The sequence below is a fragment of the Hypanus sabinus genome, unplaced genomic scaffold, assembly GCF_030144855.1.
Source record: "Hypanus sabinus isolate sHypSab1 unplaced genomic scaffold, sHypSab1.hap1 scaffold_1214, whole genome shotgun sequence".
NCBI classification, from domain to species: Eukaryota; Metazoa; Chordata; class Chondrichthyes; order Myliobatiformes; family Dasyatidae; genus Hypanus; species Hypanus sabinus.
In genome coordinates, this window is record NW_026779275.1 from 18190 (window position 1) to 38717 (window position 20528).

Below are 20528 nucleotides of genomic sequence, written 5' to 3' on the forward strand. Positions count from 1 at the left end.
AGAAAATTAGAGGGCTATGGGTAACCCTAGGTAGATCTAAGGTAAGGAAATGTTCGGTGCAGCATTGTAGGCTGAAGGGCCTCTATTGTGCTATAGGCTTTCTATCTTTCTATGTAATAGCTTCTTTCAAATGTTTCATTGCTAAGGCTAAAGTAATGGCTTCTAAGTAATGTTCCCTGCTGTGATAAATGTTTTTCTGTAGCAGCAATGTTTGGGTTATGCCTGTTAGCCCATCGGAGATTGTTGCTTTGTCTTGTGTATCAGGGAGGACGTTGTCTTTGCGGTTTTTTGTGAAGGAGAGATGAAGAGGGAGGACGCGTGTGGAGAGAGTGGGTAGACCACCATGCGGAGTGGACTGGGATGTGGAAGTCTGAAGTTCAGCGATGCTCGGAGGAGACCGATGGTGGAAGAATGACTACTGAGTGAGCTCAAACGTGACTTTGACTTAACCTGGGCACTTTTTTAAATTTTCAGTACTATATTCAGATTAAGATTCATAATGTTCTATCATGTAATTGCATATGGTGTACTATCTGGTATTTTGCGTTGTGGGTTTGTAGCTGGGGATACATTGCACAACATCCACACAACGAGATTACCCAGTTTGGCGGGGCAGAAGGCCGACTCCCCTCGATGAACAGGAGCTGGGCGAGCCTGAGGGTTACACTTGTGCCAAAGTCGTCCACCTCCCTTCATTTTTTCCATGCTAATTGTTACGTCCTTGAGGAACCCTGTCAGATTTGTCAGGCAGGGTAGCCGAACGGGCCTATCATTTCCTTCCTTACTTGCCTTCCTCCCTTTTTAAAGAGTGCAGAGACATTTGCAATTTGACATTCCTCCAGAACCATAACAGAATCCAGTGATTCTTGGAAAATGATAACCACTGCATCTGCTATCTCTTCGGCAAACTCTTTCAGAACTGTGGGATGTCAGCCATATGGTCCACTTGTCCTATTTAAGACCCTTGCGTTTCTTTTCCGCTTTTTCCTTTGTAATAGAAAAGGCACTCACTCATGCTCCCTGGCACTCACGGTCTTCAGGAACACTGTTAAAGTCTTTCACAGGGAGAGCTGATGTAATGTACTCCTGAGCTTCATATGCCCTTTCTTTATCCCCCATTACTACTTCACCAGCATTATTTCCAGTAATCCAGTTTCAACTCTCACCGCCCTTTTACTCTTTATTTAACTGTAAAACAAACTTTTAGCATTCCACTTTATATTATTGGCGAGTTTGCCCTCATATTTATTCCTTTGGATTTGTACGGCTTTCTTAGTTGCCTATGTTGGATTTAAAAAAAATTCTCAAACTGCAGTTCCTCGCCCAGAATGTCGACTGCACACTATTTCTAATTTCTGATGTAAAATCATCTATTAACATGATGCAAATGACTTTGTTTTATCTATTTATTTGATTGTACAATTTGAGCCAAAGAAGGTAGAGTCATTTTTATCACACAAGTTCCAAATTGTCTAAAGCAGTGTTAACAGTAAAAAAATATACAATGCGTTTCCCTTCCCACTCAACGCACTGATGTCCCCTTCTCCCTTCCTCAAACCTCCTCCTTCGACATATCGCTCTGGTTTGCTGCCCTGCTCTGGATGTTTTAACCCAGAATTCCCGACGAAACATCAATCAGCCACACTGGCAGAGCTCATTCCTCCTCAAATCTTACTGACTCTGAACTCCGCTCTCTCTGTGCGTATCCCAAATTTACAATCAAACCCCCAGACAAAGGATGTGCTGTTGGACTGTTTCTGAGTGAACTTGTGAAATCCAGCATCTCCTTATCCGTACCACATGAGCAGGACCCCGCTCCAGAATTACATAAAACTGTCTCTGATACCATTACTGACCTCATCTCCCATCCGCTCATGGATCCTTCACCCACAACTGCTTACATTGACCCAATACCCAAGATCCACAATTCCGACTGTGCTGGGTAGGCATATTATCTCTGCCTGCTCCTGACCCATTGCACTCTTATGCTCATAGCTCGACTCGATTCTGTCTTCCTCGGTCAGTCCTTTCCAATCTGTATCGGTCAAAGTTCTCATGCTTGCAATCTTTCTAGCGTTCAACTCCCTGGACAAGATCACCTCATTTACACCATGAATGATCATTCCTAATACACTTCTACTCCCCGATCCACTAGCACTTTCCTCTGTCTGTTAGAATTGGTCCTCACCCTCAACAATGTTTCCTTTGACTCCGTCCGCATTATACAAGACCGTGTGTTGGCCATTGGCTACGTCCTTATTCCAAGCCTTCACCAGAAATGTTCCCTGTCTTGTTCCTCCAGAACATTGATGTTTTATGCTAACGGTCTGGAGCCGGCGTTCCGGTTCTTGGTCTGGGCCGCGGCCTCCGGGTCTTGTAGCCATCCGCCTTTCACCCTTGAGCCTAATTAGTCACACCTGTGGATCATCTTGGCTTGTTGGTCAAGGTGGCGCACCTGCTGCCCACCGGCTGGCGGTGTATCGAGGGGCCTGTGGGACTGAGTGGAGTTGGGGGATTGTCCTGCTTACCCTGCTCACCCTTGGTTGTCCTGCTTATCCTGCTCCTCCGGTTTGCCCTGGCTTGGAGTACCATCATTAAAGACGAGTCTTTCGAGTAATCACCCTGGACGAAGTCTCCTTTCTATCCCTTGCCTCCATTGGGCAAGCCTGGCCGGACTGCTGTTGCCCGACGGGGGACTCTGCCCCTTCCTACCCCTTGCTGCCGTCGAGTCGTGCTCCGCAACCTACCCAGGTGCCCTGCGACCTGCGTAGGCCCCCGTGTTCTTTCCTCGGAGGTCTGGGCCCAGCCCAGTTATGCGGCTCCCCCAGTGAACCAAGATCCTGCCGGACCTCCAAGAACCTCCTCTGAACTCCGGGATCCTGCCTTGCCTGAACTCAAAGTCTCTCTTGGAACCCCAGAATCGCACACCACGGTCCCCACATCTTGTCTATTGTTTAGTTGTTCCCATCCTGCCCCCAGTACTGCGTCCTGCACTTGTGTCCAGCCACCTGTCCCCTTATGACATTGATGCCTGCATTGATGCTCTTTCAGGCACCTGCTCTGAGGCCGTGAATTTCATCACATTGGCCACCAATGTCCACACTGACCTTAAGTACACTTGGTCCGTTTTAACAACTACCTCACCTCGCTCGATCTCTTTGTCTCAAACAAAGGAAACAAATTGCCGACCCTCTTCATTAGAAACATACCGGCTCCAACAGTTATCTGGTCCATACCTCTTCTCTCGCAGTTTCCTGTAAAAATGCTATTCCCTTTTCCCCTTTCCTTCATCTCATCAGCATCTGCTGCAAGAATGTGGCCTCCATTCCAGGCGATCAGAGCTGCCTTCTCTCTGCGGCCCTGAACATCGATTGCACTCCTTTCCACAGTTGCTGCTTGATCTTCTGAGTTCTTCCTGCATTTCAATCTATCAAAAATGATTAAAATATGTTCCCTTATTCATCAATTGATATTGCACTCATCTTCCCCAATGTTAACACATCCCCTCTTAGTGAGAACAAATGGCTCACAGTACTCCAAAATTGGCCTGCCCAGTGCTTTAAAAAGTTTCATTCTACCTTATTTCTTGTTTTTATATTCTATTTCTCTTTAAATGAATGCTAACATCGCATTGACATTTGACAGCACTGACTCAACCTGCCAATAAACGTTTAGGGGATTCTGCAGAGATCGCAAAAGTCACCTTGCACTTCAGATTTTTTTAATTTTGTTTTCACTCCATTAAAAAATATTCATTCAATTCATTATGTAGTCTGTCTACTTTCTAAAAACTATCTACCCCTCTACGTATCTTTGCATCATCTGAACACTTTGTCACAAAGCCATCTATTCCACTTTCACAGATAGTTCTTACGTATAACGTAAGTGGACCCAACACAGACCGCTGTGGAACACCACTAGTCACCGACAACCTACCAGAAAAGGCTCTCTTTATTCTCACTCTTTCCTTCCTGCTAAACAGTCGTTACTTTCTCTATGCTAGCATCTGTCATGCAATACTGTAGATCTTTACTTTTTAAGCAGACTCATGACTGATGCCCTATCAGAGGTTTTCTAAAAATCCAAGTGCACACCAGCTACTGATTCTACATTGTCTATTCGGTTTGATAATCTCTCAAGGAATTCCAGTAGTTTTGTCAAGCAAAACCGATCCCTGAGAAAAAAAACATGCTGACATTTGCCAGAAATCACGTTGACTCTAATAATCAAGTTACTCATCTTCTTAGACACTGAGATCAGCCTAATTGTCCTGTCCTTTCTTCTGGCTCTCTCGCTTCATGAAGCTTTGAGTGACATTTGCAATTTTCCATTTCTCCGGAAGAATGCTGGAATCAAATGACACATGAAAGATAACTATTGTTGCTTCCACAATCACGTGCTCCACATATTAGGACCCTGCAGGGCATAATATCTTGTCCAGGAGACTTTTCAAAATTCGGACTTTGATATCCAAGGAACATTCTCCCTTTCAATAGCAACTTCACACACATTGTCCTTGACACTCTGGAGTTTCTGACATATTTCTCGGTCATTTATACTGTATTTTTGATATTTCTGTATTCACCCGGTGGCCTTGTAATGCTACAGGAGACACCCCTGTTTCTGGGATGAGGTCTCCCGATCTGCGCCAGGCTTTCGAAGCCTCCTTGCAGACATCTAGACTGCTCAGCTGAAAGGGTTTTGTTCCAGAGACGTCATGTTCCCCCTTTTGTTAACTTCTTCTCCTCTAGTGATTATTTCATAAGCTCTTGGGTTGTTCTTTCCTTTAGGTAAAGGCTTGCATATGCTCACATAGGCTATGAATTCAGCTTTCTTTGATGAAATTATATTATTAGAAGGTTTACCGAACCTCTCAGTATGTAACACCTAGGGAAAGGTTTCACTGCTAAGGTAATGTAGCAGCTTACTGGAGCAACCTCCTGTAGCAGCTGTGTTTGAATTATGGTTAGCGCTAACGGGAGTTTACTAATGTGAACTGCATCTTTTGTTCGGAGTAATCGTGATTAGATGGAGCAAGGGTTTGTAGTTCAGAGAGGATAGGTCAATATGCCTCTTGCAAGAGTTAAGTTTAATGATAATGGGCCCCTCTTGTTTTTTTGTATCCTTATTTTCTTTTCTAAACCTTTAGTTAAAATTCATAAATATAAATCCTTTTATCTTATGCCGCGTGCTATTATTCCATGGCAGTGACTTTGTAAAGGGCAGCAAGGTGCATAGCAACCACACAAAACGGGGTTTGCGGTGGCAGAACCCTTTCAATATCACTGGTTAGGCCAGACAAAGTGTATATTAACCTAGACTTCCTCACCCAGGGAAACCAGCGGGGTTTCATGTTATTGTTTAATGTATGTTAATTTTCTTCCCCCTTCGCTCCTCAGTAATGTTAATCTAACTGTGCTGGAGGGTATTTTTTCTTAGAAAATTTGTCCTGTGAGGTCTTATTTTTCTTTGTAAATTTTTCCAGATTGATATCGAGCCAAAATATTTTGTCAAATGAAGACGTTAATTCAGATATGACCATAGAATCATATAACAATTAGAGCATGGAAACAGGCAATCTTGGCCCTCCTAGGCCATGTCGAACGCATACTCTCACCTAATCCCACTGACTTGCACTCAGCCCATAACCCTCCATTCCTTTCCTGTCCATATACCTATCCATTTTTTTTAAATGACATAAACCAACCTGGCTCTACCACTTCTACTAGAAGCTCATTCCACACAGATACCATTCTCTGAGTAAAGAAGTTCCCCCTCGTGTTACCCCTAAGCTTTTGCACCCTAACTCTCAAATCATGTCCTCTTGTTTGAATCTCCCCTTCTCTCAATGGAAAAAGTCTATCCACGTTAACTCTATCTATCTGTAACCCACATAATTTTAAATACCTCTATCAAGTCGCCCCTGAACCTTCTATGCTCCAAAGAATAAAGAACTAACATGTTCTTCTCTGTAACTTAGGTGCTGAAACCCAGGTAACATTCTAATAAATCTCCTCTGTACTCTTTCTACTTTGTTGACATTTTTCCTTTAGTTCAATGAACAGAACTGTACACAATACTCCAAATTTGTCCTCTCCAATGACTTGTAGAATTTTAACATTGCATCCCAAATCCTATACACAATGCTCTTATTTATAAAGTCCAGCCTCCAAACACATTCTTCACCACCCTATCCACATGAGATTCCACCTTCAGGGAACTATGCACCATTATTCATAGATCACTCTGTTCTACTGCATTCCTCAATGCCCTACCATTTACCATATATGTCCTATTTTGATTAGTCCTACCAAAATGTAGACCTCACACTCAACATTAAACTCCATCTGCCATCTTTCAGCCCACTCTTCTAACTGGCCTAAATCTCTCTGCATGCTTTGAAAACCTACTTCATTAACAACAACCCCATTTATCTTAGTATCTTCTGCATACTTACTAATCCAATTTACCACACCAACATCCAGATCATTAATGTATATGAAAAACAACATTGAACCCAGTACAGATCCCTGAGGCACACCACTTGTCACTGGCCTCCAACCTGACAAACAGTTACCACCACTGCTCTCCGGCATCTCCCATCTAGCCACTGTTGAATCCATTTTACAACTTCAATATTAATACCTAACGATTGAACCTTCCTAACTATCCTTCCGTGTGGAGCCTTGTCAAAGGCCTTACTGAAGTCCATATAGAAAACATCCACTGCTTTACCCGTCATCAACTTTCCTAGTAACCACTTCAAAAAATTCAATAGGATTTGTCAAACATGCCCTTCCTCGCACGAATCAGTGTTGACTGTTCCTAATCAGACCCTGTCTATCCAGATAATTATATATTCCGTTTCCAAGAATACTTTCCATTAATTTGCCCACCACTGCCATCAAACTTACAGGGCAACTATTGCTAGGTTTACTCTTAGAGCCCTTTTTAAACAATAGGACCACATGAGCAATACGCCAATAATCCAGCGCCATCCCCCTTTCTAATGACATTTGAAATATTTCTGTCAGAGCCCCTGCTGTTTCCACGCTAACTTCCCTCAAGGTCCTCGGGATCATCCTGTCAGGACCGTGAGACTTATCCACCTTTATATTCCTCTTCTTTAATCATCATAGTTTCCATAACTACCCTACTTGCTTCCCTTATCGTACACAATTTAATATCCTTCTCCTTATTGAATACCGAAGAAAAGAAATTGTTCAAAATCTCCCCCATCTCTTTTGGCTCCACACTGATTCTCTAAGGTACCACTTTTATCCCTCACTATCCTTTTGCTATTAATATAAGTGTAGAAACCCTTTGGATTTATTTTCACCTTACTTGCCAAAGCAACCTCAAATCTTTTTTTAGCTTTTCTAATTTCTTCCTTAATATTCTTTTTACTTTCTTTATATTCCTCAAGCACCTCATTTACTCCATGCTGCCTATATTTATTGTAGATCTTTCTCATTTTCCGAACCAGGTTTCCAATATCCCTTGAAAACCATGGCTCTCTTAAATTTTTAACCTTTCTTTTCAACCTAACAGGAACATAAAGAATCTCTACCCTCAAAATATCACCTTTAAATGACCTCCATTTCTCAATTACATTCTTCCCATAAAACAAATTGTCCTAATCCACTCCTTCTAAATCCTCAAAGTTAGCCTTTCTCCAATCAAAAGTCTCAATCCTGGGTCCAGACCTATCCTTCTCCATAATTATATTGGAACTAATGGCATTGTGATACATTGGTTATATCGGAAGTGTTTACTGCACATCTTTTGTGTATACTGAAGAGATTTATTTGGCAGATTTCCTTAAGCCTGAAGTATATTATTTGGAAAGCTTGCCTTTGTAGTAGTCTGATCTGTCTTTGCTTTGACACCTAAATGCCTATATAGTTCATAGTCATCTATCTGTTGTATCTTATCATGCTAATCGGTTTTAAACTCGACAAACTGTGTAACATCTTTCTCTCTGCTTAATGCTCTGTACTTATTCTTCTAGATTATATGTTCCTAATTTTCGAAAAGAGTACAACAATTGTTTTAATTGCTTTAGCTTTACTGGTGAAGTAGCGTTTAATTTCAAATCGGTCAGGAAAGTTTGTTAAGGTATAAATTGTTTGGTTGTTTCTGATCTGAAACCCTATGTTTCTCTGATTCAGTCAATTACAGACCGTGTTCAAAGAAAGTCCAAACCCGAGCAAGCATTGAGTGCCGCACGGAAAAATGTCTTGGTTTAATTTCAAATGCATGGGGAACCTGCGCCATCGTCTCTTGTGGGGTCGATCTTGCCGTTATCATTCTTTACTGTGAGTCTACATGAGTGCACGGTTTTGCAGTAGTCATGGCTCTACGGAGGTTTGTAACCTGAGGTCGTTTCCTCACCTCTTACCACTGGATCCGACCTGTGGATGAACAGTTCTACCCTGGACTCTACTCCAATAACATCACTGAGCGTCTTTACCGGAACAACAGAATGGGTGCAGCTCCGTGTGACCACTGAAAAGCAATGACGACCAACCTGGGACTCTAACGATGCTGATGCCTTCTCTTATTTGCTGAAGTGATTCTGGTTAATTTGGAAGCTTTGTGGAGAACGGTGAGGTGTCTCACATCCTGTCCTCACAGTAGGCAAATTAGGTGGCAGTTTCAGCTGCTGTCTGGATCCGCTCATGTTTGTGATATTGATGTTGTGTCCTAGTTAAATAATGAGCTTTGGTTTGCACAGGTAGCTCCATTCGATGATGCGACACTTGCGGCAGATGTATTCAGAATCATGAGTTGTCTTTGTCCCCCTGCACAGGGAGTTCTGCATACCCATAGCCTCTGTCATTTCTCTGTATATAGAGACTATGGATAAGCGCATACCCAGTACAGCAAATCAACACTTAGGTAAACTGTCACACTTAGCGTCTCTGCAGTGGAACTGTAGTCACAGAATGTCAGAAAGACGTGATTCCTTATTCCCTGCCCTGGCTTGCCCCATCCCACAACCAGCCCTGTCTCCATTGCCTCCCTTCTCCTGTCCCGTCTTTTTGGACCAGTCTCCTTACCCAAACATGATTCGTTTCACAAACTCCCCCTCTCCGATCCACACTTATTATTTCCGGATTCTCCCTGTTAAATATCCCCGGCCAAAAACGCCAAGGGAACAGTCCAATTAAACATTTGTACTGAGCCTCATTTGTAGAGGGACGTAGGGCTGGTATGCAGTCCCGATGGGTAGCGATGCAGAACTCAATGCTGTAAGCAAGGCCTGTAAGAAACACGGGACATTGTACATAGAGCAATCGGGAGGAGAGGGTCCTGGAGAGAGAAACGCAGAAGGTGGGCTGGGAGATAAGATTGGTGAGTAGAAATGGAAGGTGTTCTGGTTGGTCTCGAGAGTAGGTATGAAAGGGGAGGTGCGCTGGGTGTAGAAAGTTGGTAAGATGGGCTGAGTATTAGCACAGAAATGAGCACGAAGCCAAGAAGGAAATGGGCTGATGAGTGGTGGGACCGGATAGCGTACTACATCATATCGATTGTGATGATGTGGTGAGTGCGCATGCGGGTGAAACCAATGCTTTGACCTGCAGGAGTCAGGCATGTTTTGACTTGGTTTTGGAGCGTGAATGTATTTTGTGAAAGGAGCTCGCTTCGTTGCTCTTGTATTGGCTGTTGCCGAGTGTCTACCGTTACTGACGTGACTGAATACATTTGTGGAAAACGACTATTCCGTTGTCGTCCTTGCCCCGGTCTACGTAGCAGGGAGAATCAGGGTTTCAGCGCTGTGTATTGGAGATGCGAGTTGGTGCAGGGAAGCAGGGTTGAGGAGACAGGCTGGTGCAGGAGGACGGAATGGAAGGAGGGGGGCGAGGCAGGCAGGGTCGTGTCGGAGGCGGTACAGGGCAGGGAGGCCAGGCTAGGCAGGCATCGGATTGAGCGGCAGATGTGGGACTGCGGAAGGGAAGTGATTTCGCTCACAGCTTACCGTTCGCTCAAGCCAGCTTCGAAGACCAGTGAGGCTGTAAGCAGAAACACGGACAGCATAGTCACCCTGTGTAAACAGAAGCAGTCACTACCCAGTATTTGCCATTAGCAAAGGGCCATTGATAGGGTCATACAGCAGGCAGCCCTTCGGCCCATTGGGTCAATTCTACTACCCTACAGCTTCGTATTGATTTTGTATAGTGGCAAAAAAGCCACAATTTTTGTTTGTTCATCTCGATACTACGGATTGCAGGCAAGAGTTTATCCATCCTCCCCCACCAGGGCACCGCAATCCGGCTGCAGAAACCCCAGCACCACCACAGCTAGCCCTACGGCTAGTGAACGTGTGAACCTCTCACCCCTCCTCTTAAATCTGTGTGGTGTACTTTTAAACACATCTGCAACATGGGATAACGTTCCCACTGTGTGAACTATCCATGCCCTCCAACGGTTAGAACACCCCAGCCAGCCTCCTTCATTCCAGAAAAAGACAGAAAACCTGCAGGGAACTCTCTCAGAGAGAAGGGGAAGGAGAGTTCCTAGAAATTAGGTGGGAGAGGAAGAGTGACTGGGTGTAAGTCGACGAGCAAGATTTGCAAGGTTTAAGGGCGGATAGAGGGATGGGGTGTTCGGACAGAAAGTGGAGTGTTTGGTACAGTGCTTAAAACAACAGACAATAGATAATAGACAATAGGAGCAAAAGTAGACCATTCGGCCCTTCGAGTCTGCACTGCCATTTTGAGATCATGGCTGATCATCTACTATCAATACCCGGTTCCTGCCTTGTCACCATATCCCTTGATTCCCCTATCCATAAGATACCTATCTAGCTCCTTCTTGAAAGCATCCAGAGAATTGGCCTCCACTACCTTCCGAGGCAGTGCATTCCAGACCCCCACAACTCTCTGGGAGAAGAAGTTTTTCCTTATCTCTGTCCTAAATGACCTACCCCTTATTCTCAAACCATGCCCTCTGGTACTGGACTCTCCCAGCATCTGGAACATATTTCCTGCCTCTATCTTGTCCAATCCCTTAATAATCTTATATGTTGCAATCAGATCCCCTCTCAATCTCCTTAATTCCAGTGTGTACAAGCCCAGTCTCTCTAACCTCTGCGTAAGACAGTCTGGACATCCCAGGAATTAACCTCGTGAATCTACGCTACACTTCCTCTACAGCCAGGATGTCCTTCCTTAACCCTGGAGATCAAAACTGTACACAATACTCCAGGTGTGGTCTCACCAGGGCCCTGTACAAATTGAAGAGGATTTCCTTGCTCGTGTACTCAATTCCCTTTGTAATAAAGGCCAACATTCCATTAGCCTTCTTCACTGCCTGCTGCACTTGCTCATTCACCTTCAGAGACTGATGAACAAGGACTCCTAGATCTCTTTGTATTTCTCCCTTACCTAACTTTACACCGTTCTGATAATAATCTGCCTTCCTGTTCTTACTCCCAAACTGTATAACCTCACACTTATTCACATTAAACGTCATCTGCCACGTATCTGTCCACTCACCCAGCCTGTCCAAGTCACCCTGAATTCTCCTAACATCCTCATCTCATGTCACACTGCCACCTAGCTTATTATCATCAGCAAACTTGCTGATGTTATTCTCAATGCCATCATCTAAATCATTGATCGTAAACAGCTGTGGTCCCAATACCGAGCCCTGTGGCACCCCACTAGTCACCACCTGCCATTCCAAGAAACACCCATTCACCGCTACCCTTTGCTTTCTACCTGTCACCCAGTTTACTATCCATGTCAATGTCTTTCCTCCAATGCCATGAGATTTGATTTTACCCACCAATCTCCTATGTGGGACCTTATCAAATGCCTTCTGAAAATCAAGGTACACTACATCCACTGGATATCACTTGTCTAACTTCCTGGTTACATCCTCGAAAAACTCCAATACCCTTGGTAAATCCATGCTGTCTTGGCCCAATCCTATCACTGCTATCTAGATATGCCACTAATTCATCTTTAATAATGGACTCTAGCATCTTTCCCACTACTGATTTTAGGCTGACAGGTCGATAGTTCTCTGTTTTCTCCCTCCCTCTTTTCTTTAAAAGTGGGATAACATTAGCCATTCTCCAATCCTCAGGAAATGATCCTGAATCTAAGGAACATTGGAAAATGATTACCAATGCATCCGCAATTTCCAGGGCCACTTCCTTTAGCACCCTAGGATGCAGACCATCTGGACCTGGGGATGTGTCAGCCTTCAGTCCCATCAGTCTACTCATCACCATTTCCTTCCTAATGTCAATATGTTTCATTTCCTCTGTTACCCTATGTCCTTGGCCCATCCATACATCTGCGAGATTGCTTGTGTTTTCCTTAGTGAAGACAGATCTAAAGTACTTAATAAATTCTTCTGCCATTTCTCTGTTTCCAATAAAAATTGCACCCAATTCATTCTTCAAGGGACCAACATTGTTCTTAACTATCTTCTGTCTCTTCACATAATTAAAAACTCTTTTGCTATCCTCCTTTATATTCCTGGCTAGCTTGTGTTTGTACCTCACTTTTTCTCCCCATATTGCCTTTTTAGTTAAGTTCTGTTGTTCCTTAAAAATTTCCCAATCATCTCTCCTCCCAATCACCTCAGCTCTGTCACACTAACTTTTTTTTAATGCTATGCAATCTCTGACTTCCTTTGTCAACCACTGTGGCCCCTTTCCCCCCTTTGAATTCTCCCTTCTCCGGGGAATGAACTGATTTTGCACCTTGTGCATTATTCCCAAGAATACCTGCCATTGCTGTTTCACTGTCTTTTCTGCTAGGATATCCATCCAGTTAACTTTGACCAGCTCCTCCCTCATGGCTCCATAGTCTCCTTTGTTCGACTGCAACACTGACACCTCCGAGCTGCCCTTATCCTTCTCAAATTGCCGATAAAAACTTATAATATTATGATCATTCCTCCTAATGGCTGCTTTACTTCAAGATCGCTTATCAAATCCTGTTCATTACATAACACTAAATCCAGAATAGCCTTGTCCCTGGTCGGCTCTCTTACAAGCTGTTCCAAGAATGCATCCAGTAGGCACTCTACAAACTCCCTATCCTGGGGTCCAGCACCAACCTCATTCTCCCAGTTCACCTGCATGTTGAAATCCCCCATAACTACTGCAACATTACCTTTGCCACATGCCAATGTTAACTCCCTATTCAAATTGCACCCAATATCCATGCTACTGTTTGGTGCCCGATAGACAACACCCATTAGGGTCCTTTTGCCCTTGCGGTTCCTCAGTTCTATCCACACAGACTCCACTTCTCCTGATCCTATGTCCCTCCTTGCAAAGGACTGAATCTCATTCCTCACCAACAGAGCCACCCCACCTCCACTGCCCACATTTCTGTCCCTACGATAGCACGTATACCCTTGTACATTCATTTCCCAGGTCTGATCTTCCTGTAGCCATGTCTCCATTACCCCAACAACATCGTAGTTACCCATTCGCACCTGAACTTCAAGCTCATCGACCTTTTTTCTGACACCGTGCATTCAGATATAGAATTTTTAGCCCATTTCTCCTCTCTCTGTTTGAATCTCTGCCTATTGTGCTTAACCCAGCTCCCCGAACACCCATCGGGCTATACGCCCCTAGAATTTTGTTGTCCTTCCTAAATTTACTGATTCTTTCTGCACATTTAACTCCATGTTCCGTCAGACCATCCCTCTGTACATGTGTCCTCCTTATCACTTGTTCCGCCTCACCTTTTTCTACTACACACTTAATATTCCGGAACCATGTAGTCCCCACCTGTCCTTTATTCTTCATCTCGCTATCCTCTCTCACATTCCGGATCCCCGCCCCCTGCAAATTTAGTTTAAAACCCCCCAAGAAGAGGAGTGTTTGTTACAGTGCTTAAAACACTCGACTTTGTACATCAGATAAAACAAATTATCTACCACATGGAGTGCTCAAATCTCACCCAAACAGGGATATTTATTTGGTTACTACAGCACCTTCCCAACTTCTCTGCCCAGACCAACTTACATTTCTCTCTCTCCTCAGTTCTAATGAAATGTACTTAATCGAAAATTGTTTCCCTTTCTCTGGTAAAGTGAGAGGGGTGAAACGGGATGGGAAATCATGAAAGGGATATTACAGGAAGATTGATACATCAATTTTCGTGGTATCAGGTTGCATCTAATCAACCGGAATATAAGGTGTTGTTTTCCAACCTCAGCGTGGCCTCCTCACGGTAGTTGAGGTGCCCATGAATGGACATATCAGAATCGGAATGAGAAATGGAAGTAAACTCGGTGGCAAGTTTCCGACCACGCTTGTTCTCGCGGACAGAACGTAGATACTTGGCAATTCCGGCTCCCAATGTATGTTGAGTCTCATCGATTTACGACAGGCCACGCTAGGACCACCAAATATCAGTAAGGGGGAGAGGTGTAGGGGCAGGTGTAGCAACTGCTCCACTTGCAAGGAGGAAGATCGGTGGGCAGAGACGAATATACGATCGGTATGGAAAGGGGCGGAGGGCTGAAGTAACTATAACTTGTTCAACCCTGCTGCATGTTAAACCGCCATCCCCTGCTCTCAGGTCCTCAGTCGCCGCCGCACATGCTCTCAGGGTGAGGCTGTTCATTCTAGTGGTCTTCCACTTCCATTCCCATTGAGGTCTGTCCATCCCTGATCTCCACTCTGTCGTTATGAAGCCACTCTTCGGATGGAGAAAGTTTTCCGACTGAAACCCTTCGGCGGGACAGGAAAACAGAAACCTGAGGAGTAGAATAAAAAGTTGGGTGGAGGGGAGATAGAAACGCTGTGTGATAGGTGAAACCTGGAAGGGGAGTGATGAAGTAAATAGATGGGAAGTTGATTGGTGAAAGAGGATGGAGGCTACGGTAGAAAGAAAAATAAAAGGTGGGGGAACACCAGAGGGAGGCAACATGCGGACAAGCAAATGAAATGACAGAGGGGAAAGGCGATGGGAATTGGCGAAAAGGGGAAAGGGCCTGGGCGCATTGCAGGAAGTTTTAGACATCGATGTTCATGCTATCAGGTTGCAGGGTATCCAAGTGGAATATAAAGTGTTCTTCCTCAAACCTGAGTGTGGCCTCGTCACCACAGTGGAGGAGGCCATGGATGGACAAATCTGAATGGGAATGGGAATTGGAATTAATGTCGGTGGCCACTGCAAGATCCCGCTGGTTCTGGCGGATGGATAGTAGATGCACGGCAAAGCGGTCTCCCAATCTGCGTCGCGTCTCATTGATATACAGCCGGCCACGCCGGGAGCAACGGGCACAATAAGTGACCCCAACAGACTCACAGGGAAAGTGTCGGCTCACATGGGAGGACTGTTTAGGTAAGGATCAGTGGCACTTCTTCAGCTTGTAAAGATAAGAAAGTCGCACACTGGGAGATCCGTATGGAGAGCAGAATGTGGATAAGGAGAGAGGGAGAGGTGTGCTTGGTTGTGGAAGAAGGAGGAACTGAGAGAAGGGGATGGCGCTCTACGCTTGTACTTGTTCTATACCTCGTCTGACACGGCTACTTGTAAAACACCATCCCATTCTCTCAATTCCTCCAGCAGCGCCGCATATGCTCTCAGGATGAGGTTTTTCATACTATGGTCATACATTTTAATTCCACTTCCCATTCCCACTGTGGTGTATCCATCCATAGCCCCCTCCACTGTAGTGTTGAGGACACACTTAGGTGGAGAAATTACACCTTATAGTCCTTTTGGGTTGCATCCAACTGATGGCACAAACATTGACTTTACTTACTTCCAGTAATTCCCTCCAGCAACACCCCCTATCTATTTCTTATCCCGTTTTCCCTCTCTCACTTTATCTACTTGACCGCCCATCGCCTCCCTATGGTGCTGCTCCTCGTTATATGTTTCCTCTATGTCATTCTCTCTCTTTCACCAACCATCTTCCCAGCTATTTACTTCATCCCTCCCCTTCAGGTTTCACCTATCACCTGGCGTTACGCTCTAACCTCAGGACACATGTCGATGCCTCAGCTTTTTCTTTTTCTCCAGTTTTAGAGTAGTGTTTCATCCCGAAACTATGACTGTACTTTTTTTTTCATACATGCTGCCTGGCCTGCTGAGTCCCTCAAGCATTTTTTGTGATACTGATTGTAATTCTTAATAACTACTCCAGAGGACAGACCTGTACCCCTCTCTAGGTAATCTTCACTGCCCTATCTGAGACTAACACTGTCCACAATACTCTTGGTACATCTGCAAAGACGTCGCGCACCATTCGAACGAACTTACCACTCTTCACTGAGCAAGCTCTTTGTGGAGAAAGCCCAGCACCGTCAGTGCAGTGAATTAGCGACTGTTCTCCCAGGCTGGTTTTTAGTCTCTGGTGTGGTGGCCCTGCTCCTGGGCATAAGCACCGACAGATCACTTTCTATTTAATAAAGACATTTTCTTCAGCACAAAGTAGATGCCCTTACAGCCAACCACACGATATTCTATTGCCACCTTCCCACACACATCCCCGGCCCCTGCAAATTCCCTTTCATCGTCCCAAGCCCTGCCCTGCGCTCACTCCTACACATGGTGAATGTCGTCAGAAACATTGGTCCTTGGATCTGTGACACTCCTCAGTTCATGGGTGACGTCGCTGAGTCCTGAACACCATTGACCATCATTTCCCGCTCTTACAGACTGCCAACATGCTGGAGGTGCATTTAGACCCAGTGTTTCTTGTGTGATCAATAATCCACACCCAGGCTTAACTTCAACAACATCTCTGGCACGGTGTTTTGTCTGAGACTGTTTTGTTCGGGTGGGTTGAAGATGATATGGCAGGGTAGAGAGCGAGGTGGATGCTGATATTCCAGACGGAGACGGAGGGAATGGTATGGAACATGGCGAAATGGGGATGGGGCAGAGGGGCGGATGGGGGAGAGAGATGAAATTGCTCAATAGAGACTGCAGGAGTTGCGAGAGAGCAGCTGTAACAGAGATAGAGATGTAAGAGTGTGTGAATTAGAGAGAGAAAGTTTAGTTGGAGGCAGCGAGGCAAGGGGAGGGGGAGAGACTGACAGAAAGAGAGAGCGAGAGAGAAGGAGAAAGAGTGAGAGAAAATGAGAGAGAGAGATAGAGAGAGAGAGAGGTGGAAATTGGGGGTGATAAGTGCAGAATAACCCCATGTTTCTAACATCCACTGACTACTGTTCCAATGCTGAGGCACTAAGTACTAAGGCTTAGCTCAGTGTTGTCTTGCTGTACTGGTTGTGTGTTCGTCCAGAGCCTCTATATACGGCGAGATGACACAGGCTGTTGCTGTGCAGAACAGCCAGTGCAGGAGACGGGAAAAAAAAGAAACTCGTGATTTTAAGTGCTCCGCCCGCAAATATTGCATCGGGATGAAGGGGTTAACCTGAGGAGAGATTGAGTAGCCTGGGATTATATTCTCTGGAGTTCAGAAGAATGAGAGGGGATCTTATAGAAACATGCAACAGTTTGCAAGGGATGGAGAAGATAGTAGGAATGTTGTATCCATTGGTAGGTGAGACTCGAACTTGGGGACATTGCCTCAAGATTGAGGGGAGAAGAATTAGCACGGAATTCTCTGCCCAGGGAAACAGTTGAGGCATCTTCACTAACTATATTTAAGAAACAGTTAGATAGTTTTTTTTACATTGTAAGACAATTAAGGGTTATGGGGAAGTGGCAGGTCGATGGAGCTGAGTTTACAGACAGATCGTCCATAAACTTATTGAATAGCGAGGCAGGTTGGATGGGCCGGATGGCCTACTCCTGCTGCTATTTCTTTTTTTTAATGTTCTTATGATCGTATGGAGCTACTTTGTGCAAACAGCTGTTCAGTAATTAACTAGGACACCGCCGCAATGTCACAAACATGAGTGGATCCAGACAGCAGCTGACCTACATTGCCTACGAGGAGGACAGTATGTGAGACACCTCACCGTTCTCCACAATGCTTCCGAATGAACCTCAGCCACTTATGCAAATAGATGAAGACATCTGTGTCGTTAGAATCCTAGTTTGAGCGTCAGCACATTTTGGACGTTGCACAGAAATGCACCTATTCCGTTGTCTAGCTACTGACTGTCATTGTCTCTAATCCGAGCAGGGTGAGTCTGAAATACAACTGTCAAATCACAGGTCAGGTCCAGTGGCAGCAGTCCTGGGCACCGCCCTCAGGTTAAATCACTTCACATAGCAATCCATACTGCAGAACTGTGTGCTCATGTAGAGTCACTGTAAGAGATTGCCCCTGCACGTTGTTCCTTCCCCTAAGACAGCAGTGCAGGTTACCCATGCAATTTCGGGCGACATTCTCAGACTACTGGGGTTGTGACAGTCTTCAAACCCACTCTCTAATTCAACTGAAACAGAGGAATATAGGGATTCAGGTCAGAAGCAACCAAACCAAATACACCTTAAAACACCTTCCTGATTATTTGAAATTAAACAGTAGTTCACCTTTAAAGCTAAAGCAATGAATGCAAATAATAGAACTTTTTTCGAAAAAAAATCTGACATATAGATTGGACTAGATAACCACAGAACATTAAGCAGAGGGGAAGATGTAGTAGAGTTAGTTGAATTCAAAAATGAGTACCATGGGAGGATACAACAGATGGATGAACATATACAGTAGGTATTTAGGTGTCTACAACAAACAAACATATTCCGACAAATGTAAAAAGCTTTCCGCATAATTTACTTCAGGCTTTCAAAAATCTGCCAAAGTTCAGAAGCTAATAACAAATGTAAAGAACACTTCTGTGATATCCGTGTTAACGTCTTTGTTTTAGCAACACATTTCGGCCGAAATCATTCTGGAAAATTTAGAAAGAACAGTAAGAACTGAAAAAGATAAATTTTCAGAAATAAAATATTTGCCCTCCAGCACTCTTCAATTAACACTACCGAGGACAGAAGTGGGAAGAGTAAATACAGACATTAAATATTTACATGAAACCCCACTGGTTTACTTGCCTGCGTAAGTTTGGGTTAATACACACTCAGGTCCTGCCTAACGGGTGATATTGAGAGGGCTCTCCCACCGCAAACCGCATTTTGTCTGGACGTTTTGTTCTTTGCTGCTCTGTTACAAAGTCAATGCCAAGGAATTGCGTAGAGCACACAGCATACGATTAAATGAATAATATCTAGGAATCTTAACTTAACTAAAGTGTCAGTGAAGAAAAGAAAGGGAAAATAAAACAAGGAGGAACAAGAAGGGTCGCTATATTTAAAACCAACCATTCCAAAAAGCATATTCACTGATGCTAAGTCGACTGTGGACCCTTGCTCCACTGAAACACCATCCCCACTGAACAAAAGGCCGAGATCACATTCCAAAACACCCGTTATCTCTAACCATATCCCATACCCAGCTTCTACAGAATGGCCATTACATTAGCAGTGGAACCTTCAATTCAGAAGGAATAGAATATAAAAGCAAGGTGTAATTTTGAATGAAGCTTTATCGAGCACTGGGGAAGACGTTCATGCAGTACAGTGAGCCGTTTTGGTCCCACGATGAACGGATGTGCTAACATCAGAGAAGGGCAGTGCAGCATCAATCGCAGAGGAAGGGAAACATTTCTTTGAAGGATTAAAATACTGGAAGAACTTAAAAGGCCAAACTTATTGGCAATATTTCCCAGAAGAGTATCTTATAAAACCTCAGCAACATCTTGTTGTTTTTATGTTATTTTCCACTTTGAAATGAATCACAACATTGCACTTTCCTTCTTTACAACAAGCTCAATCTGTAAATCAACCTTCATGGAATCTAGCAAGTTGTCCTCTGCTCCACTCATGTTTGAATTGTCTTAGATAATATTCTGCACGTTTGTTCCTTTAGTCAAAATGCATTTTCATTTAGACAAAGGAGTAGAATTAAGACATTCAAACCAATGTTCAATCAGTTCGTAATGGCTGATCCCGGATTGATTCAACCACATACACCTGGCCTCTCACCATATACCCTGATGCTCAAATTTCCCTCCTCAATCGTATTGCTTCCTCGGCACTACCGACACATCCAACTATCTTCAGAACATCTCTGAACTTTGCAAGAAAGCTATCAATTCCATTATCTCAATCTCAAGCAATATGAGAGGTATCATTCTAATACAAGCCCCTGAGAAAGATTGCCAGTTACTGGCAGCCAACCAGAAACTGCCTCCTCTGTTCCACTTGCTGACTCCTGCTATCCTACTATCCCTCCAACCATGTCAGTATCTTTCCCGTAGTGCCATGTGATTTTATTTTGTTATGAAGCCTCATGAGTAGCACCATATCAACTGCCTTTCGAAAATCCAAGTAAAGGACATCCACTGCTTTTCCTTTTCTCCATTCGACTTGTTACGTCCTTAAGGAACTGTTTCAGATTTGTCAGGCTCGATGTCCGTTGACAGAAATCATGCTATTTTTGACAGCTTTATCATTAATCTCCAATTACCAGAAACATCATTGTTAATACTGGACACCAAAGCGTTCAAAGCTACTGAGGTTAGTCTATCAGTCTTAAAATGTTTTTTTCTTTATTTTCCTTCC

General features: G+C 44.2%; 1 protein-coding gene across 3 annotated transcripts in view; it reads left to right on the forward strand.

Moving 5' to 3' along the window:
• The first annotated feature begins 370 nt into the window (after positions 1 to 370).
• Positions 371 to 20528, forward strand: part of LOC132386567 (uncharacterized) — a 49358-nt gene continuing 29200 nt past the window's right edge. For all 3 annotated transcript variants that reach the window (XM_059958844.1, XM_059958845.1, XM_059958846.1), the window contains exon 1: positions 371 to 422. In XM_059958844.1, coding sequence (XP_059814827.1) covers positions 412 to 422 — 11 coding nt within the window. In that variant the 5' untranslated portion in view covers positions 371 to 411. The remainder of the gene's footprint in view (positions 423 to 20528) is intronic.